Raw genomic sequence first — 23679 nt, forward strand, 5'->3', positions numbered from 1 at the left:
CCCCAGGGTTCAGTTCTTGGTCCCCTCCTCTTCTCCATCTACACCACATCACTGGGACACATCATACAGGCACACGGTTTTTCCTACCACTGCTATGCTGATGACACACAGCTCTTCCTCTCCTTTCAACCAGATGATCCCACAGTAGCTGCACGGGTCTCAAGCTGTCTGGCGGACATCTCCACATGGATGAAGGAACACCACCTGCAGCTCAACCTGGCAAAGACTGAGCTTCTCGTCCTCCCTGCCAATCCGTCTCTACAGCACGACTTCACCATCCAGCTAGAGTCATCATTAATCACCCCATCAAGATCGGTCAGAAATCTTGGAGTAACGTTTGATGACCAGCTGACCTTCACAGATCACATTTCAAAGACAGCTCGATCATGCAGGTTTGCACTGCACAACATCAGGAAGATCAGGCCTTTCCTAACTGAGCATGCAACACAACTTATCGTCCAGGCCCTGGTCATCTCTAGGCTTGACTACTGCAATGCCCTTCTGGCTGGACTCCCAGCATGTGCGACCAAACCCCTACAGATGATCCAGAATGCTGCAGCTCGTCTTGTCTTCAACGAGCCCAAGAGGGCCCACGTCACTCCTCTGTTCATCTCTCTGCACTGGCTACCTCTAGCTGCTCGCATCAAGTTCAAGGCACTGACGCTTGCTTACAGAACTATCACAGGCTCAGCTCCCTCCTACTTTCACTCACTCCTACGAGTCTACATCCCTACCAGACACCTACGATCGGTCAACGAGCGACGTCTCGTGGTTCCATCACAGAAAGCCACAAAATCACTTTCCAGAACATTCTCATTTACAGTTCCATGCTGGTGGAACGCTCTCCCCACCCTCATCCGGAATGCAGAATCCCTGACAACATTCAAAAAACAGCTGAAAACCAATCTCTTCCGTGAGCACTTAACCTTATAGAAAAAAAAAATAAAAAAAAAATAATAATCCTTTCCCTTTGAAACATCACTTATCAGGCTTAGGCTACTCTGAATAATACCTGAACTTCGTATTTTGAGCACTTCCTGCGTTGTTGTTGCTTTTGCCTCTTTATGATGACTCGCTGAACTTAGTCCTAATTTGTAAGTCGCTTTGGATAAGGGCGTCTGCTAAATGACTAAATGTAAAATGTAAATGTAAAGATGTTATGAATCTGACAGGAAAAGGACGTGTGTCTATACTGTCTTAATGCACGGCGAGTATGAAAGTTTGACTGGCCAAAGACTCTCCAAGGATCACAGATGGAGAATTGCAGAGATTAGTTGAGTCTTAGGGTCAGAAAGCCTAAAAAAAAAAATTATCAAACAACCCCTACATCCCCACATGTTGTTTGGGAGGGTTTAAAAAAAAACCTCCTCGCTCATCCAAAAACAAATTCCAGCAAATTTAATTGTCAGACACGACTGGATCTTCAAACAACACAGGGTTCTGTGGTCAGATGAGACTAAAACAGAGCTTTTTGGCAGCAAACACACTAGATGGGTTTGGTGAACACAAGGATAAAAAGTACCCCATGTGTACAATTTAATATACCATTGGATCTTTAATGTTGTGGGCATATTTTTCTGCTGGAGGTCCTGGACTTCTTGTTCAGATACATGGCATCGTGGATTCTATCAAATATCAACAGATAAAAAATCTAAACCTGACGCCTTCTGCTAGAAATCTTATAATATGCCGTGGTTGGATCTTCCATCAGGACAACGATCCAAAACAAACATCAAAATCAAAACAAAAATTTGTTGTGGAGCACAAAATGAAGCTTCTGCCATGACCGTCTCAGTCCCCTGACCTGATGAGTGGGCTGAACTGAAGAGGAGAAGCACCAACATGGATCTGGGAATCTGAAGGATCTGGAGAGATTCTGTATGGAGGAATGGTCTCTGATCTCTTGTCAGTTATTCTCCAAACTCATCAGGCATTATAGAAGAAGACTCAGAGCTGTTATCTTGGCAAAAGGAGATTGCAAAAAGTATTTAATAAAAGGGTTTCAATAATTGTGGCCAACGTGTTTTGGAGAAAAACATTTATTTCATAATGTGATTTCCCCCCACTTTCAATTCTTTTACTTCAATGAAAGGTTAGAATTTTTCACATTTTTTGAATGAAAGATCACAAGGATAATCGTTGCAGATTTATTTTTTACAGCCAATTTTGATCATATTTACCAGGGGGTTCAATAATTGTGGAGGGCACTGTATGCTGAGAGACCGATAAGACAATAGAGACAACACGATTCATCTTTAAAAGACTGTGATCTCTTTCAATTCGTCTGTCTATTAAACTTTGACAAAATCATATCGCAACATTCAAAGCTGTGTTGGCGCTGCCGCTGACCCGGAGAGAGTTGTCATGAAACAGTCTTTTCAACCTCATAGTAGGGCTGGGCGATAAAACGATAACGATAATTACCGCGATATAATTTTTCTCTATAAAACGATATCAAGAGGTCGAAAAATGTTCGATAATGTTTATGCGCCAAAAGCGGAACGAAACTCATTTGAACCGCGCGCCACACGGACCCTTTATCCGCTCGGCTCAAAGTCCAAACGGCAGCGCAGCGCGAGCTCACTAGAGCCGATGCGTTTACTCTGATCGGTCTCGTCACAAGATCCAGTGAGAAGCGCTTGAATTCAGTGAAGAACACAAATGTCTCAGTGATTTAAACCAGTTTAAAGGCAGATGAAACAGCCCTGACAAACAGGAGAAACACGGAGCGCAACGATACAGTCAGAAGGCTTTTCCGTCTACAAATTCCCATCATTTACCATGGATTTGCTGTAACGTTAGCCTAGTAATATTAACTGGACCATGAAATGTGGGATATAAATATTGAATTGTATTATATTATTAATGTAGACAATGTATTAAAGGACTAATGGAATATAATTACAGTATTTAATAATTTATTTAGGATACTGTTTATCATACAAATACCATAGAAACCATAAAGTTACATTTTCCATGATAGTGAGGTGCTGTAGGCTTTTCCTGGTTTTATCTGTGGTTATCATGATCTAAATGCATGATACTAGATGACCAATGGTTAAGTTTAATAAAACTCAAACAGTCAGAATATTACATTTTACCAAAAAATAAATAAAAATAAATGAGCACATGCAGAAACTAAGAAATTGTCCAATAAATATATTTGTTTTGTTAAGGAAAAATGACAAATGTTTGAATGTTCTACCTCAGATTTGTGAAATGTTCTCCTGTTTGGCAAGTGTTTGTCATGATATGTTCTGATAATAAAGAGTAGTTTAAAACCACAGTTAACACTCTGGTTTCTACAACTTTCACTTAGGAGCAAAAATCTGCCTTTAAACTTGAAAGAAATAAAGATTTGACTTTTATCGTGATAATTATCGATATCGACTGATATAAAAAAATTATCGTGATTTTTTTTTTGGCCATATCACCCAGCCCTACCTCATTGTATCATTATTTCTGTGATGCAATAGTTAAAATTATCATAGACGTACTCTGATAACAGTCACTACTACGATAGCGATCAAACAGCTTTTGATAGAAACTGGGTGCTTAAAATAACGCATTTATCGATTACACTGTTTCACCACTAAGTGGCGACAAGTGACTGTTAAAAAATGTATTTGTTATTGAATCGTTTATTCAAGAGAATGTAGTATTGTATGATAATTCTGAAGTAAAAGTCAGAAAGATGTGATGATTTGTTTTTGTAAATATGACTCATCCTATACATTATGTACAGTCTGTATAAGTGTATTCTGATGGTCTAGGGTTAAAAAAAAATGCAATATCGAAACGCAATACTTGTAGAATCGCAATTCTTAAAAAAAAATCGCAATACATATAGTATCTGCACTAGGGCTGGCCGTTATATAGAATATTTCAAATTCAAGCATACTTATCCAAAGAACGTGCCGAACTTCCAATATTACGTCCCCTTTTCGTCTTCTCACGTATTACCGCGCAAGAGACGTGAAGTGGGAGAGGGTCTGCAAGAACATAACAGCTACAAAGGGTGGTAGCACCACCAATCTCTTTCATCACCTCAACCCTGTGCAGTACAAGCAAAGCATGAAACTCCGTGAGGCATCATCACTAGCCTCGGCCTCTTCATTAGTGTTGCTTTCGTCAACGGAAATTATGACTAAATATCGTCAACGAACCTTTATCACGTGACGAAAACGAGACGAGACGCAACATAAATGCTGGTCATGTGACGATAACTATAATCAAATGTATAATACAATATTGTTGACGAATAAAAACGAGACTAAATGTGGTTTACAAAATAAAAAATATGCTAAAATGTCTTCATTTTCGATGACCAAAACGAGACGAGACGACGCTATTATGACGTTATTTCGTCTCGTTTAGTCGCGTTATTATTATATTGCAGTATTTCTGGTTCCCGTGTCTCACTTCAGGGGCTGCATCAGGTCGCACTGCGCAGACGCAGGCGATGTCACTTCCTCAAGCCCCACTCGCGGCATTATTTAGAAGATGCAGCTGCGGTGATTTAGCGTAAACGACAACAAACAAAGTTAAGTCTGACGCCCGTTTCATACATACACCATGTGCATTGCGTATGCGGTGCAGGAGCAGCACGCGCTATAGTGCTTTCACATATGCTGTGTTTGCAGTGCGTAACTGATCCACGGCTGTACCACAAACACATACTCACTATTTTTATTTCAAATCCAGAAGTTATCAGCTACTTTTATTTAAAAAAAAAGTTTTGTCAGCATTGCGATTCTCTTTGTACACATATACATTCTTTAATAGACGTAATTCACGTTTAAACACAATTTAAACAACGTATTATTCAATGCATTACTTTTATATAGATTTATATATTAAGTTGCTCAAGCAAGTGGTAAAATATTTAACCATGTACTTATATTAAAATCACAAACATTTTAAATTAAAACTTAAAATTGAATTTTTTTTGATTTAATACAATAAATCTTGCATGTCACAAAGAACTTGTTTTTCAACCTCCACGAATGAGACGAGTGTAACTTTTCTGTTCGCTATTTTTGCTATTTTTCCATAGTGGTACACTATATTGACTGGGTTAAATAGAATTGCATTACTAAAAAGAGAATAAAATACAATTTTCATTGACTAAAACTAGACTAAATGTCATCAGTTTTTGTCGACTAAAACTAGACGAAAATAGTCATGGATAATTCTGACTAAAATAAGACTAAAATGCTCAGACTTTTAGTCAACTGAAACTTGACTAGACTAAAAAGAGTATGAACGTGACTAAAACTAATAAAACTTAATTCTCTTGCGGTGTGCCATATGTGGGAAATAGTAAAAAGTGGGAAGATATTACATCGCCGGTCACGTTTCACATAGCCAAAGATATGATACTGTCAGTACCATGGAAAAACCTGGCTTCAAACGGCTGCTAAAGGCAATTGACCCCAGATACAATTTGTCTTGCCGTAAATATGCGCTCCCAAAATTGTATTTTAAAGTTGTCGAACATCTGTCGCAGCAGCTTTCTTAGATAACGTACTTCGCGACCACTTCCGATCTATTGACGAGCCGAACCTGCGAACCCTACATCAGTCTTACCATTCATTTTATTGATGGCTGGGAGCTGAAATCGGCTTGTCTGCAAGCCAGTTACTTTACAAATGAACACACCGGGGAGATCACCGCAGATTGCACTTTCTGTACTTGTTTTGCTCTACTTCAGTTACATTTACATGTGTTCATTTAATCAAAAGCGGGAAGTGATCACAGATTTTTCTTTTTAACTGCTCAAATTTGCACTAAACATTTTGTATTTACTTTGTAACAATAACTGTTCTATCTAAATTGTTTTTGTTGTTTTTTAATACTGGCAAAAGAAAATCATGTTTTTTTATTATTTAAAAGAAAATGCAAACATATCAAGATATATAAAGAATATCGTAAACATTTTGACAATATCGAGATAAAAAATTTTTTTAACTTTTTTTTTTTAATTACTCACCCGATTCATCAAAAGAAATTATCAACAGATTAATCGATTATCAAAATAATCGTTAGTTGCAGCCTTAAAATATATTACTTTTTTTTTTTTTAAATAATGTTGTACACTAAGTCATTCGTAATTAACACTACAACTTTTCATTAAAAAGTATGAATTATCAATTTTGATTTCATGTTGACTTTAAAGTCGGCATGAATTGGAAGTTGTGATATTGTTTTCTTCCCTATTGTGATGTATAGTGAAACAGCTTCTCAAACAAGAAAAAATGTTGGCCAGGACTTGATTTTGTCCATGGGGGATTCATTGGATGGTTTGTGGTAAACACATCATCAGTGATGTCACTGCAAGAGGGAGGTTATTTTAAAGGGATACTCCACCGAAAAATGAAAATTCTGTCATCATATACTCACCTTCATGTTGTTTCAAACCTGTATGAATTTCTTTCTTCTGCTGAACAGAAAGGAAGATATCTAGAAGAATGTCAGTAACCAGACAGTTTTAGATACCATTGACTTCCATGGTAGGAAAACAATATACTATGGAAGTCAATGGTATCTAAAACTGTCTGGTTACTGACATTCTTCTAGATATCTTCCTTTCTGTTCAGCAGAAGAAAGAAATTCATACAGGTTTGAAACAACATGAAGGTGAGTATATGATGACAGAATTTTCATTTTTCGGTGGAGTATCCCTTTAATTAAAAATTACAAGGGCACATGAATAAAAAAAATAACAGATGTGCACGGATAAATCATTTATAATAAATATTGCAATATTCCATTTACAAAAAAGAATTCTCAATTTTGGTTGTGCATGCATGCGTAAAACATTCAGGTACATACAACATATTCGCATACTTCAGCTTGTGATTATACGCTTTTGATGGCATCTCCTCAAAGTAATACACAATACTTATTTTTTTGTTCTATTTTGGGCTTTTGATAAATATAGAGGAACAGGAAACAGAACTGGGACACAGTGGTGGCAGGATTCAAATCTGCATTACTATATTTCAAAATGACGATAACTTGGTCTGCGGATACAAGCACCAATATCAAGGGTTTTTATCATTTGTCATTTTTAATTTAGTTATTATTGCCATTTTAAAGTTATAGCTTTTTATTCTTTTTTTGTTCTGTAGTTTCCATGTGATTTCAGTTTATCTGTATATGTAGTATTTAAGTATTTTATATAAGTTAAAGAGTTAAATTAAGGACAGTTCTCCCCAAAATAAAATTACGGTCATCATTTACTCCCCCTCATGCCGTTACAAACCTGTATGACGTTCTTTCTTTTGTGAAACATAAAAGAAGATATTTTAAAGAATGTTGGTAACCAAACCATTTTGGTGACCACTGACTTCCATTATATGAAAAAAGACATTTCTCAAAATATCTTCTTTTATGTTCCACAGAAGAAAGGAATTCATACAGGTTTGGAAAGACAAAATGATGACAGATTTGTCATTTTTGGGTGTGAACTGTCTCATTAACTGAGATTATTTAAATGCGTTTAATGCTCTTAAATTTAACAGCATAGCCAAAATGTTTGTACAAATAAATGCAAGGCTAGGCAAACATACTGTATATAAAAAAACGTATATACAAATTAATTTGCAGAGGAAATAAACTGACTGGAGCTTTTGCTGTAGACTCTGTGTTCGGTTCTGCACCTGCTGTCCCATGTTCAAGTCTTACCTGCCATTGAGGGCGTCCTCTGTGCCCAGGTGTCGCGGGGCCGAATACACGGGCTGGGTGGGCAGCTGGTCGGCTCGGAGAGCGTTGGGTGCGTTCTGACCGGAGGACAGCGAGTGTGTTCGGTACAGTGTGCTAGGAGGAGCGTTGTGCTTTGGTGGACTCGGGGCGATAACGCCATGAAGATCTGGGGTGGTGGGTGACGCCAGGTTCACCTCATGGAAACCTTCGAGCGGTTCACTGGCCATAGCCACAAATATCTTCATACAATACTCTGTCAAAACATTAGAAGAGGACAGGTAGTTCAATTCCTAGACCACATAATCCAAAGCAAAATCCAATGTCTATAACCAAAACCATCTCATTAGGATTCGCAAAATTGCATATTTTTTAAAACTGGCTAGTCTGTGCTAGTACCCAACTAGCCCTGAAAACATTTGTAAGGGCCAAAAGATGCATCTGCATCTGTGAACTAATATGAATGTAAACAAAGGTTAATGAATGCTGTAAAAATATACTTCTCATTGTTAGTTAATGCATTAACTAATGTTAACAAAATACCTTATCGTACAGTGTTACCAATAAAATGGTGTTCAATATACGCTGGCCAAAGCATTACAGTATAACATGAGCATTAGCATAATTTACATAAGCAATATCATACGAGTAGCGTGCTGATATACAGCCATATCGCACGGCTACTCGGGTGATATTGCGTTTATACAACAGTTTGACAGCACAAGAGTGTAAATAAATAAGAAACAACAAAGGAGTGTCTTTAAAAACCCTCTTTTGTGCAGAACTACTTCCTTCCGCCACGGATTCAAATCTCAAGTTGACAGTTTAACAGTTGGGCCCAAGCCTTTGATTAGAACTAGCAACGAATGAATGTTGAGTCACTTCATTTAAGCTTATATGACAGTTAGTTCCAGTCCTTGATTCTGATTGGTCAATAGCTGTGTTTATCTTTGACCGCTTCACCCAACGGTTCTAGGTATCACTGCGCAACACCCTTAGCAACCACCCATAGCAACATAAACATATGCTTTTTTTCTTATTTGAGGAAAAACCTAAGAATTAAAAGGCTAAAATGTTTAAAGTAAATTTTGATTTACTAGGTGGCATGACAGTAGATGAGTGGCATGAGGACCAATTTAGAGAGACTTCTAAAAATATGAACCATCATGCTCCAGTGACTTCTCCGGAACCGTCAGAAGCTCCAAAGGTGAAAAATATGGCATCAGCAGTTATGTAGCGTTATGGGCCTTTCACACAGGACGCGGTATGTGCGGCGCTGCGCTATAAAACCCATTCATCTCAATGGCTTGCGCCGCGCAAGGACGTTTTGTTTCTGCGTCGACCAAAGCGCAAGCGCAGCGGTGCGCAACATTGGCGAGCTCGCGCGCACGCCGCGGTCAAAGTTCAAAATAGTTCAACTTTTGCAGCTGCGCTCTGTGACGATTACCAGCGCGGCCAATAGAATCGGGGGATCCAAACAAGCACGGAAATCAAAATGGATGAAAGTCTAGTCTTGTGTGTGTCGGAATTTCCTGAGCTGTACGATACAAGTTTGAGGTCGTATAGGGACATCGTCAGGAAAGCTGTATTCACAAATCAGTATTTTATGAGGATTTGATGCTCAAGAAACATTTATGATTATTATCACTGTTGAAAACCGTTATTTACATTTTTATTTCAGGATTCTTTTATGAATGGAAAGTTCAAAAGAACAGCATTTATCTGAAATAGAATATTTTGTAACATTATAAATGTAGAACGGGACAGATACATTGTTTGCTGCTGACCGAAAGGAGGAACAACAGACGTAATAGCTCCCGCTAAAAGTATTTAAAACTCCGCCTACGTCATAGCGCAGCGCAAATCGCGTTGTATCTGAAGGGCAAGCGCCGCGCATACCGCGTCCTGTGTGAAAGGCCCATTACGTGCGGGTCTAAACAGATTTCTGAATGATCCACCTTTGTCCTGGTGTCTAATGAGAGACAGCGAATTCACCTCATCCAATAATGTTTTCGCTAGAGTCGTAAAGACAATGAGAAGAGAGGGTCGTGATAAAACGGAGCATCATACACCGATTTCTGCTAAAGATTACAGCACCATTAAACTGTCTGATGCGCTTAATCCAAACACACCTGAAGGACTCGTAAACAAAGTCTGGTTTGACGTGCAGTTACACTGAAAAGAGGGGAACCGAGAACACATTCCAGACTCATTCCGCATTTTAACTGGGGGTGCACGATATATCGACTCGATATCGTTATCGCGATATCACGCTGCCCGATATTATATCGAAAGTCTCACGATAATTATGCAATATTTTGTTTATGATGCGTCCCGTCCGACATGTACCTCTCGAAAAATACACGTTGCTTGGAGAGGGATAACTTTTCATGCTACAGATTTCCCACAGTGGTCAGAAAGAACAGCAGAGACGCTTTGTTTCTCTCAATATGACTCTAGAGTCGCTACTCACTCCAAAGCTAATCGCCGTCACTCTCTCACTTCTCCCTCGCTCTACCACACAGTCCCCCCACGCACACACACACTTGCCGGCTCGACGCACACACCAGCGCACAAGTATAAGCATCAGGCCACCTGGCCACTTCATGTGTTTTCTCAGATCGGATAGCTATCTGATTTATCAAAACGATTCCATTTACACCTGGTCACATAAATGTGTTTTTGCAAAACGGTTCCTAGTCTGTTTTTATTCAAGCTCCATGAGATGACGCCTAGGAACGTTTATTATTACACCTAGGAACGTTGTTGCTGTTCACGGTCAGGGACTATTTTTTTCCAGCGGAAGGAAGGCATTTAGTGATTTTACTTCAAGAAAGTTGCATTGAAACCTATTTTCTGGCTTTAATATTTGTACTGTGTGGTAACAGTTTTATAAAAGCAATAAGGTACTCGAGACTAGTGCTGTATCGTGAGTAAGTTACCGCTGAAGGGTTTGCAACGTAACAACTTATTCACGGTACAGCACAGCCTTGAGTACCTTATTGCTTACTTATTGTATTATGTTGAGAAGAGTATTATGAGAGAGAGATCATTTAAGCGAGTGCATTACCTGCATCTAGCTGATATTATGATATTTATACAAAATCATTTTGCTTATACCATGGTCTGGGTGAATACTTGATTCTGATTGGCAGCAGGGTGTCCATTAAAAAGTGATAGAGGACACCTAGTAAAGGAGTTCTGGTGAAACTGACTGTTTACCATTCGAAATGAATGAATAAATGCGCTGGCTACATCAGCTGTGAGTAACCATAGCAACAGGCAATAAACTGAAGGATTATACGAGCTGAGCGGACTATAAATATCTCCGGTTGCTAAATAAACCGTCAGGCGTAACCAGGTAAACCAAGTTATTGTTTGTAAAAACGTTAGATTTCGATTGTAAAACTAATTAAAATATAAACTAATGTTTTAAAAATGTGTTATTTGGCAAGTGACCATGGTATAAGCGGGTTAATGCCCTTCGAGGTGTCCATTGTCAGGTATTAATGGACTTCGGCGGAGGCCGCTGCGCGTCGGACGGTTCACGCCTCGCCGTCGTCCATTAATACCTGACAATGGACACCTCGTTGGGCATTAACCCTTACTTGTCCGCCATGACACTCTTTGTGAAAGAAATGCTGGAAGCGGAGTGATACAAACAGTGAAACGGTTCCCGTGGTGATGCATGTAGAATATCACATGGCTGGAAAAGGCTCTCAGCCAATCAGAATCGAGAACCAGAACAAACTGTTGTATAAATTAAGAGATAATAAACTGTAAGGACACAATATTTTGATAGTAGGGAAATGTGAACGTACCATTGTGATGAAATGATGTTTAAAGCTTTAGAGTATAAGTCAGCAGGAAGAGCAGAACAAAGTTTTCTCCTCATAAACCACGGCTGATTCCTGATTTAATTTCACCTACAGACACACAAAACAAGAACACAAGCTACAGATGAATGAACGGTCAGTCAATCCCTGAAATAAAAGAAGAATTGTGAGCATTATTTATAAATAATTTATTTATAATTTCACAATTAAAGGGTCAGTTCACCCAAAAAAAAAAATTTACTCGCCCTCACATCGATCCAAACCCATAAGACTTTCGAACATATTTCAAAACTCAAACGACGATATTGTTAATGAAACTCAAGTTCTGTCCCTTCATTGAAAGTCCATTCCACCAAAAAGTTCATAAAGACGTTGCTATCGTAATCCATATGAATTAAGCACTTTAATCGAAGTCTTCTGAAGAGACACGATCGCTTTATATGAATTTAATTTAGGATTTTATTCATTTATATATACACTGATCAACACATACACAAAGCACATCACATCACATATAGTAAATGGAAGTAAACATGCTTGAATAAAACAAACACGTTTGAAATTCCATTTCTCATATTTGATGTGCTCTGTGTATGTGTGTCGTCAATATTTGTTTATATAAAATAATTAAAGCCTAAATTAAATCAATTCTCATAAAGCGTCTCTTTAGAAGACTAGGATTAAACCGCTCAATATAGATTACTTTTACGATGTCTTTATGAACTTTCTGAAGCATCAAAGTTTTGGTGCATTCAACTTTCAATGGAGGGATAGAAATCTCTCATATTTCATTAAAATATCATCATGTGTGTTTCGAAGTTGAGCGAAAGTCTTACTGGTTTGGAATGACATGAGGTTGAGTAAATGATCTACTAAATGACCTATCCTTTTCATAACATAATACAACTATAAGCAGAAAGGACTCCAGACTGAACACAGAGGTGTGTTTCTAGTTTAATGTTTGATCGTGTCAGAGAATATGATGATGTGGTTGGTTCTTTATAAATTAATTTAAAAAAAGTTTATTTATAAAGTCAAAGTCACATTATAAGCTACACAACCATGACACACATTGAAGAATGCTACTGATGTAGTAAAGAAAACACTCTTATATCTGAGCTTCTTTTAGATTCTGGACTTTCATCAGCCAACTTCACGAGGTTCATCCTGGGACGATTTTAAACCGTACTTAATGATGAACACTTCATGATGAAAAGATCAGTAAAGCTGGGACGTTGTGTAAGATCATGAGAAACATCAATTCAGCCCAGTGTGTCAAAAAGTCTGTTGCTAAATATACAACATGAATGAATAAACATTCTGTGGAGAAGGCATACATCTAGGCATTAGTGTGTGTGTGTGTGTGTGTGTGTGTGTGTGTGTGTGTGTGTGTGTGTGTGTGTGTGTGTGTGTGTGTGTGTGTGTGTGTGTGTGTGTGTGTGTGTGTGTGTGTGTGTGTGTTGCTCGTGAACGCTGTAATAAACCGAACAGATATCTGATAGGCTAGAGTTGCTCATCATTAAATATTGAGTCCTGCTGCTGCTGGAAGCGCTCCAGCTTATCTACACTAGCTCTTACTTTCACCAGTGGAAAAAAATTAAAATAATTCACTAGCTATCTGGAGCACGAGTGTTTATAACCTTTACGAGGGGATCATTTTTCGCAGCATGTACAAGTATGGCCATGAGTACCTAGACGTGACAGCAGCAACCGATCATACAAACACAAACATTATGTGACTTTTTACCATTTCAAAATGCGTCACAACAATCAACTGTGCCAATGTACCGCAAATGTGCCAAACGAGGGATTCATTTTTAATATTGTGATTGGTTACAGTGGCCTTTTTGTATGGAACATTGGGCCCTGATTGGTTAGAATGGGATGATAAAAGTTCTTGAAACTAAAACAGCCTCACATGCTCTGCACAAACACAAGAAGCTGCGCTCTATGGTAATACACCGATTAGTCCAATAAGGATTTAGTAATGGGACTTTTTTCTGATTTTGCTGATTTGCTGTGGCTTTTCTCAAAAATTGCTCATATTGGAACTTTTCTTTCCCTTTTAAAACACTTGTATGTAAACCTGGCAGGCGTCGAAGTCCTGGTGCTCCAAACGGTCAGTCCAATACAGCAGAAGTACAGTTAAACACAAGCTACTGCAAACAATGAGGGCAGTGCACTGCTTACATTTGCATTCATACCATCATACCTGCATGGACTGGCTAATAATCAGACAGTGATCGCTTCTGGGAATGAGGATGCAATGCAAATACTAAATTAATTTGCAGTAGGGTGGTGCAATTATAACGTCAGAACCCGGAAGATTCGAGTTCCTTCCAGATTTTCCTATGCAGTTTTATAATGGTGGTTTTCGATTTATGAGTAAAATAAAGCCTGTGGTAAACATAACTTGATTATACTTTCTACAACGTAAATAACACACTTATAGCGAAAATGCGAATTTTCAAAAGGTTATGTTAATTTTTTACAATACGTAAAAATACGTTTTTAATAAGTAACTAGATAAGACAGCTTGGGGTGTGAGTACGTGCAAAACATCAAAGTATCATCAAGTTATGTTTACCACAGGCTTTATTTTACTCATAAATTACTCATTATAAAACCCCATAGGAAAATCTGGAAGGAACGAGCGGTGAATTAGACTTCTGGGTTCTGACATCATACCTGTACCACTCTATTGCATTCAAACTTTGACCGAAACATGTTTCCTGGTATGGTGCCCTTAAAACATCCAGGAAACACCCTGGACAACATCAGCACACATTATCATTCTGGGATGACTTTAGATTGATAGGAGCAAAACAAACTATGACCACTTATTTTATTAAAGAGAAAACAAATCGATTCAGAAAATAAAAACCGTGTTCTGATTGGTCTGTTGTGTATTAATCTGAATGTCAATCAATCAGGGAAGCTATAAAGGTGAGTAACCTGGGCTCGTTTGATCCAGTTCAGGCATCATGTCTAACTGCCACATTTATAATAATAATGACATTATTATGTCATGAAAAAGAAAACATTATTGCTGCTCTTCAATAAAAACAGAATTTCTTTATTTCATTTATGCCAAGAAAAGATCAAAATGAATGAGCTCGTTGTTTAGATTTCTAAGCGAGTGCTTCAGTCCACAGAGGAATTACGCTCGTCACATCTATTGTAAATGTGACCTCTTTTCCGTCCACATGAAATTCATCATTCTGTCAGTTCTACACAACTATGTGTGCTTTTGACCCAAAACATTACTCAACAACAGTAAACAAAATTGTCAGATCTGTGGTGCGTTTTGACAGTGACTAGTTTAGGGTACGTTTACACGACAACGATATGATTAAAACGGAGAAGTTTTTCCTTTGAGTTTTCCGCGTGCAGACGACACCGACAACTGTCAAAAGATCCCCATTCACACAGATCCGCGAAAACGACTAAAAACGCTGTATTCTGCTGTCAGGCCATTAGATGGCGATGAAACACTACAGACTGAACATGTAATACCCATGTGCATGACGTCATCGTCTTCAGAGATTTACGTTTTTATTGTTTACACGGAGACCGTTTTCAAAACTTTGCGTTTTCAGGCACGCATAAAAAAGTTTTACGTTTTTAACTGAAAACGTTGTCGTGGAAACAGCCCCTCAGTTAGGCTACGTTTACACGGAAACGATCTGAAGAGAAAACGCAAAAGTGATCACTTTTTATTCTGCGTTTAGACAAGCGTTATGGGGGGGAAATCTGCGTGCATACGGTGACGGAAAAGTGTGTGAAATTTGATGTAGTATGCACTCCAGGCGGCTAGGTGGCAATGTGAAGCACTGATCGGTGCCTTCACTGTCTAGCAGACTTTTGCGTTTTTACCGTTTAGACAGAAACGCGACGGTGGAGCGTTTTTAAGATTTCCACTCTGGAGGGTGGTTTCACTTTTTTGCGTTTTTAAGCCCCAAAAACGTCGTCGCCGTCTAAACGAAAGGCACATCTGATAAAATATTTTTACGTTTTCACCCGCGAGCGTTCTCGTGTAAACAGGGCCTTAGTCTTCAGTCTTTCTCCAGGTTTAGTAAGTCTTTCTCCAACCTTTTATGTAACGGACCAAAAAATGTCAGGTAAAGTCATGAAGAAAAAATTTAGATCGTTCTTTTAAGACTAGTCTAAGCAGTTTATACAACGAGCCACAGGTTATAAATGCAACCAAACCATTGTGTTACCCACATTGCGTCGGCATTGGTCGGCTCTCGTTTTTGCCAACTGAATATGTTAATTGGGTCTTGGAATGTTTGAGAAATGACATACTATAATCTGGTCACTGTCAGCATTGGTCGTGTCTGTCGGAGTAGTGTGAAATGGCCTTAAGAAATTCTTGAAATTAAAATGTTGTAATTTTGTAAGATTTCCATGAATCCAGCCACTGGAAAGCAAAGTATGGTCAAAGTCATTAGACCATACTTTGGTCTAATGACTTGGTCTAGTCACATTTATTAGTACTAACTAACTAATAAATGTTAGTTAGTAGCATCCCTCCTTTGATTTCCCTCAATCCTTCTGGTGCCGTCACAGCAAACATGAAACATGCACAAATCATGCAAACAGTGTCTGTTTCACATCCATCTTTCATGATTTGATTTTCATTCTAATCTGTAATGTTAACATTGACAACTGAGGGCCCTATTTTAACAATCTAAGCACATGGTCTAAAGCGCACAGGGCAAGTGCGAATCCACTTTTGCTAAATGGTCAGCGCATGGTCTAAAAGGGTTTTCCCTATTCTCTTATTGAGTAATGGTGTGTTTTGGGCGTAAATTGCAAAATACCAATCAGAGTCTCGTCTCCCATTCCCTTTATAAGCCAGTTGCGCTCGCGCCACGGCGGATTCGCTATTTACATGCCGGAATTTGCAAGCGGAAAAACTGAACGTTTCTCCAGAGAGGAAACAGATCAGCTCGTGCGTGAGGTTAGGCGCAAGCAGACTATCTACAGGACAAGCCGGATTCCACCATATCTTGTACACAATATTAATCTTTTACATTGTAATCTTTTTATTTTTAATATCTGGCATGTTTGTGTGCTGTTATGCATTCCTGTGTGTGTGTAATAAGCAGAGTGTACGCGCAGTGTGGACCGGCCTATAGGCGCATATTACTAACGCGCTCTTTAAATAACAAAAAATAAATACTGCGCCATTGACTTTAGACCAGGTTTCAGTTGGTCAACTGTCTATTTCAGTTGCCTCAAAATAGTAACGCGCCAACAATGAGCCTGAACTAGTGTTGCACGGTGTACCGATACTTCAAAAGTATCGCGATACTCGGAAATTAAAAACGTCACGATACCTAAATTTTTCAGTATCGATACTTTATAAAAAAATAAAAATAAAAAAAACGCCTCCCTATGGACGTCTGTGTTTTTTTCCTGACGCACGCAGCAAAGAACCTGCCGCTGTCAGTGTCATGTGACAAAACACTACAGCGAGATGGCTGCATGTGCGAGCACAAGTGGTCCACGACTCGTAGAAAAAGATGACGCGAGGAGTGACATATGGAAGTACGTTGCCTACCTTGCTCTGTTGCACGGTGCACCGATACTTCAAAAGTAAATCGGAAATTAAAAACGTCACGATTCCTTAATTTATTAGTATCGATACTTCTAAGAATGACTGCGTTCCAGATTTGTAAGGCCGGCGAGTCGACACACTGGCTGCGTGTCGTGTCCGTTTTTATTTCGGCTCCCATGTTAACTGCCTGCGTGACACACGAGTCTGGGCGCAGCTCGAGACGCGCGGAAAATGCGTGCATGCTACAAATAGAACCGACGCCTATTTTTCACGCGACACGCAAGCGTGTTGGAAGCGTTTCCAGGCAAAATAGAATAGGAAAAGATGTTTCTATGTCATTTTGACACGAATACATATTAATAAATGACATTTTGATGTTTGAACGTTTTGACATAAATACAATAAATGTCATTTAAAAAAAATATTATCGATTTTCAAATATTGCACCTCTCAAATACAGAACGAATTATTCTGTAGCCTATTTTGCCGTCAACACTGCCGACGTTGTCTTTGCTGCTATATATTTATGTTTAACATGAAGTATAGGCCTTCCACACATCTCTCTCTCCACACGTCAAATATATCACCAATGAGGCTTATCATATGTTACCAATATTAAACATTGTTTAATATAATCACTGTTCATATTTTTATTCAAAGTTCAGAATCAAGATAAAGCTCTTATGTTTCTTATGATAAATGAGATAATGCTGCTAAATTTATATATTTTTTTACCTTGAATGTCATTGCTCTAATTTATTTTTTATATTTCATATTTTGTTCAAATGTTTAATATATCTGCTGTTCATATGTTAATTTATTAGTGTGTTATATGATTAGAATGTTGTCCCGGTTTTAAAATAAAGCACAGCAATGATATTTGAGAGTGTTTCTCCCTTTTCAGGAAAAGTATCGAAAAAGTATCGAAATCGCAATACTTGACTTGGTATCGGTATCGAAACAATAATTTTGGTATCGTGACAACACTAGCCTGAACACACCTCGTTTTCAGACCAGCAGCCCAACGTGGCGCAGGACGTGAAAATGATAACTGCGTCGTGCTGAAACTAGCAAAAAACACTTGCGTTGTGCCTGGCGCCGGGTGTATGATAGGGCCCTGTGTGTGTGAAACATACTCAGCTGTTTTGGTGTAAGATGGCAACATATGATGCAGAGTACAGACTGTATGTATTGTCACGGGGCGGCATTAGTTCATCTTCTTGAGTAACCAGAGTCATATGAACACAATCACCAACATCCAACTGCACAATAGAGTAGAGTATCCCTCCCGGAGACAGACACACAGACAGAGACTAAACTACTGTTGACTGTGTGTCTGACAGTGTGTAGCTCAATACTGTTTATGTAGCTCAATGTTGGTCATTGTGGTTCTTCTAGAGGAGATCCTTCACTAAGAGGTCAGATGGACAATTGTTTCCTTCTGGACAATAAAATGTGGGAAAAAAAATCCCACAGAGTTAAGGAGGGACCGGCACAAGAACTGTAATTTCACGTAGGGCTGCATGATATATGGTTTTAGCATCGATATCGCGATGATAAAACTACTGTTAGACCTACCTGAAAAACCTTATAAGCACTGATTATTTCATTTGTATCTTTGTTCTGTTGTATTTATTTCTTTGTGCTATTGATTGTAGTTTAATTATTTGTTCTTTTTCATTAATAACAATTCACTTGTATTTAAATGCAGGGTAGGTGATTTTTTCCCAGATTTTTTTGGTTTTTTTTGTTATGCTGGTTGAAAGTCTCTTCACATCCTGATAGCAATCACTAAGTTAAGTGGTCTAAATGTATATAAATATCAGGTCCGAATGCTCCGATACGATGTCCTACCTGCCTGTCAACGTATGCATTTTGCATCACACGTCATCAGCTCATTTCATGGCACTAAAGTCTGATGTCATCAATTTGTGATTGGTTGGTGAGATCAATTTGCATTGATTTACTATTTTAGTGACTCAAACTCACTAGTCATAGAATGTGATCATCGGCCAAAGAGGCACATCCTCACATTTATATAAAAACAAGAATCAACAGAACGGAATGGACACATTAATAAAAGCTGGACTTCTTTTAAAAACAGCATGACACAATGACCTAATACCATCTAAATGTGTGACTGTAGCAGCAGTGCTTTAAATGTTAATAAGTTAATAATGATAACAAGACTGTGTTTATCATGGTGATTTGTACAGAGGCTCGGGATTTGCACTTAACAAGCCTAAACAGACAGTGGCCGAGAGAGACATCGACTTGGCGTGTGCGATTTCCTGGTCTGTCCTTCAGGTCAAGCCATATATTCATAAAAAAAATATATATTTTACATCAGCGCTGGTCAATTTGATCTCTATGAAGTGAAGCATCAGTTTCAGCGTTGCCCATACGGCGCATTGCTGCTCCGAAAGATTTCTAATACTTTGGAAAGAAAACTAGTGAGAGAGGTTTCTAAAGACCCGAGAACAACTGCCAAGACTCTAGTGAATGATTTAGCCAAGTCTGGGATTGATGTCTCAACGAAGACCGTCACTAGAGCCCTGCACAGGAATGGACAGGGTTGCTGACCAAGAAACACTTCTGAGGAAGAGACACCTCCAAGCTAGACTGAAGTTTGCCAAGGACAATCGGGAGAAAAATTATGCATAATGGAAACATGTCATTTGGTCAGATGAGACAAAATTAGAGCTCTGTGGCCACATATATGTTGCCTAATGCCTATGCTTGGAGAAAGAAGGACACCCAAAGAACACCATTCCCACAGTAAAACATGGCGGTGGGAGAATAATGCTGTGGGGATTTCAATGCGTTTGGAACTGGGAATATCGTCAGGGTCGAAGGAATCATGGAAAAGGAAGACTAAGAGAAGATTTTGAAAGACAACCTCAGGCAATCTGCAACAAAACTTGGTTTGGGTTGACGTTTTGTCTTCCAGCATGATAACGACCCTAGCATTTTGACTGTTGAACGGATTCTTAAACACCTCTGATTGGCCATTGCGTTCACGCACTCAACATATCTGTGATTGGCTACAATGATCAAAGCTTCAAAAACATGTCTTCACCGAGGCGCTTACACAGATACACACGGAATGTTTGAAAGCAGGCGTCTATCAGTGGATCCCTAATATATCCACTAATAGACGGATTCGCTGATAGACGCCTGCTTTCAAACGCTCACGTGTGTATCTGTGCAAGTGCCCAATTTGTTTTGAATTTCAGTATTGACTTGGTACCGAAGTCAGTACTTTTGACAACACTACCCAAAGCATACCTCACTTCTGGTGAAGAACTACCTCCAAAGGAGCAAAGTGAACGTCCTTGACTGGCCTGCACAAAGCCCAGACTTGAATCCAGTAGAAAATCTGTGGGACACACTTAAGACCAGAGCCTATGCCAGGAGACCAATAAATCTGGAGGAGCTTGAGAGATTTGCCAAGGAGGAATGGGCTGCCAGTCCTCAGGACTGACACAAAAGACTAAAGGCAGTTATCAAGCAAAAGGGATACACTACTGACTATTACCCAGACAGCAACATAGTTTCGGCCCAGATCCAACCCACATCTGGGCCGTATGGAATCCACGTGTACCGGATCTGGGCCAACTCTATGGTGCTTTCAGGGTCACATAAGAGGCTAATAATTTTGACTTGTAGACTTTTTTATTCTTGGTTATAATTTTGTTTCTATTTGTATTATAAACACTCCAAGTTTCCTAAAAGAACTATGTTTAGAAATGCTGTGTTAAAAAAAATACTTTGCTCCGTTAATCAGCATTTGGGAATCATTTTAATAAAAATATAATATTTCATAGGGGGCTAATAATTTTGTCTTCAACTGTACATTAGTTTAGTCTTCTATGCGAGATAGAGTAGATGACACTAATAACACTGGTTATAGTAGGTGCACAATGACCCCACTGTCACCAGCAGCACATGGATCAGGTAACGTTATCCGCCTGACCTGAAGCCATTCAACCCCCACATACTGTTTACTACATAGGGCTTATTGTTTTAAGACAGGACGAGGTGAGGGGCTGAACTAATTCCCTCAGGAGCTCCTCAGCAGACACTGCTAATACACTACAGTATAGAAGCAAGTATGCTGCATACACACTGTCATTAGGGTTATATTAAGCTTTTAGAGTGAGATGGACCAGCAGTGCAGGATGCAGAAACAACTCAATATTATTACGTTACACACACCTGCTATCTTCATGTGCGCGTGCATGGAGAGGTCAAGTTATTATATTTATGCTTTCAACAAACCCTGAGGAGGAAGACATTGTAATTCAAGCACTGCAAGTGTGATCCTCAACACCATGTCATAGATATAAACTCCTTATGAATAATGCATCAAAGCCTCATTAACACATTGACATAATACTTTGGATTTGGCGTTGATGCAATAAATAAAAGCAAGAATGGATGTTAAAAGCGCAAGATGGCTGTCTAATGTAAGTACACTCACATGTCCTGAAGAAATTGTGTGTCTGTCATGTATCCCGCTCCTCCTTCAAGAAAATACACGAATATAATTAATATTAATACATGAACGCTTGCACGATCACACAATTCGCGCTTTTCCTCTCATAACGCATGTCTTTCTCGTGATAAACTAGTCCTCGGTTAAAGACAGTGACCAGGGCCAGACAAAGACACAACAGAGCCACCGGCTGCCACCATCCCGCTTCATGATTGTGCTGCTGTTCTTCGGTGTGGAATATACGATTCCTACTATTGCGACGGTCTCTTCATGAATGTTAATTAGGTCGCGCTGACGTTTCTCAAATACGTTCATTTGAGCTTCAGGCACGTTATCTAATTAATATTCATAAGGTAGTATTAAGCTTCGTTTATTCGTCAGCTGTCCAGCGCCCGCCTACCAACGCCTACCTTTCAGCCAATCAAAAAGGCCTATTGATCGAGGATGAAGTTACCTAATTAATATTTCACCAGCCAAGCGGTTGCCATAGTACGACTGTTCATCCAACGCAACTATCCTGTCAGATGAGGCGGAGGCTCTGACCGGCTCGCAGAAGCGCTGTTAAATCGCTTCTATTATAAAACATGTAACGTTAGCCTTTAAGGGTTTAATACACATAAAACAATAAAATAAAAAAAAGTCACGTATTAATCTCAAGTAATAATAATAAATTCCACTCATCTGTTTGTTAGGGGTTATAATTTGGACCGCAGCGCCGCGCATCGGACAGTTTGAGTAATAATTTAAAATATAACGGACAACGTCAATGATGATTAATATAGTTGAATACTGGATTGGATGGCAAGCCGTTTTAACTTTTATTAATTTCCAGGATATGAATCCTTGATATCAACAATTCAGTTTTCACAAGTTAAAATGATAGTTATTTATATCAGGAATTAGATTTCTACTACAATGATAATTCTTGATATCAACAATTGAATTTCAACTAGAAAAAATATATATAAGTCTTGATATCTAATTGTATTTTCACTAGTGAAATGTCACTATAGGCTGCCATTCAAAATCAATTGTTGATATCAAGAATTTATTTCTTACTAGCTGGAATTCCAATTTCACGTATCATAAATACAATTCTTACTAGTAAAAACCTTTATTCTTGATATCAACAATTGAATTGCTACTAGTAACAATGTAAATTTTTTATATCATTAATTCTATTTTCACTAGTAACAATGTTAATTTCTGATATCATGAATGTGATGTTACTAGTAAGAAAGCCATTTTCAGATATCAAAAATTTACATTTTTACTATGTAATTCTTGATATCAGGAATTTGCTTTTTTACTAGTAACAATGTAATTATTGATATTAAAACTACTAAGAAATACAAAGCTGATATGTGTATTCAGAATTTTAACTAGTAACAAATCAATTTTTGATATCTAATAGTTTTGTCGCCCTTTTAACATTTAAACATGTAGGATATGAATTGTTTTATATCAACAATTACATTTTTGATATCAGAAATTCTGATTGTTGTTATCAAAAATGACGTCATCACTCGCAGAAATACATTTATGATATTACAAATGAAATTACAACTTGTAAGAAACATACTTCTTGATGTCTGTAATTTAATTATTGATTCTGTAATTTAATTCTTACATGTTAAAATTTAATTTTCACTAGTAAAATTAGTTATTGCAGACATCAAGAATCAGTTTTTGGATATGTGCATAGTAATGACGACTGCTTATAAATATTCAAATAAGAGCGTGATGTTTTTGTGATGTTTTACGTACTCAAGAACTGCGATGAACTGTGAACAAACTGGCAATGGCAGAGGAGGTTTTGAGGCAAATTGGAAGGCAATGTTATGCCATTGAAAGGACGTACCACTATGGCTTTTGTGGTCAACGACATCTACGTGCCATAGAGGCATGTCTCAGAAATTTATCAAGAATTGCCAGTCTGTTAAAGGGATGGTTCGGAGTTAAATCAACCTAGGGTCCTTTGCACCATGACCTCGAGCCAAACACCCCCCCCCCCCCCAGAAGCCTTTTTTCCCTTGGTTGAATATTATTAAAGTTAGAGCTTATTTAGAGAAATC

The 23679-nt window shown here is 38.4% G+C and overlaps 2 protein-coding genes across 5 annotated transcripts in view; one reads left to right on the top strand and one right to left on the bottom strand.

Annotated features, from left to right (window-relative positions):
* The window catches only part of rab3ip (RAB3A interacting protein (rabin3)), a 50240-nt gene extending 28397 nt beyond the window's left edge, over positions 1 to 21843 (bottom strand). For 3 of the 4 annotated variants that reach the window (XM_082167952.1, XM_082167951.1, XM_082167949.1), the window contains exons 1-3: positions 21590 to 21843; positions 11526 to 11630; positions 7690 to 7960 (exon numbers count right to left, since the gene is read on the bottom strand). In XM_082167952.1, the coding sequence (XP_082024078.1) occupies positions 7690 to 7952 (263 nt within the window). In that variant the 5' untranslated portion in view covers positions 7953 to 7960; positions 11526 to 11630; positions 21590 to 21843. The remainder of the gene's footprint in view (positions 1 to 7689; positions 7961 to 11525; positions 11631 to 21589) is intronic. The other variant, XM_082167950.1, reaches the window with a different exon arrangement.
* The window catches only part of LOC309497632 (uncharacterized protein), a 189176-nt gene that overhangs the window by 1862 nt on the left and 163635 nt on the right, over positions 1 to 23679 (top strand). Inside the window, exon 2 of the mRNA XM_082167915.1 lies at positions 134 to 1148. Within this exon, the coding sequence (XP_082024041.1) occupies positions 134 to 933 (800 nt within the window). The 3' untranslated portion in view covers positions 934 to 1148. The remainder of the gene's footprint in view (positions 1 to 133; positions 1149 to 23679) is intronic.

This window comes from Leuciscus leuciscus (genome assembly GCF_965113295.1).
Source record: "Leuciscus leuciscus genome assembly, chromosome: 4".
NCBI classification, from domain to species: domain Eukaryota; kingdom Metazoa; phylum Chordata; class Actinopteri; order Cypriniformes; family Leuciscidae; genus Leuciscus; species Leuciscus leuciscus.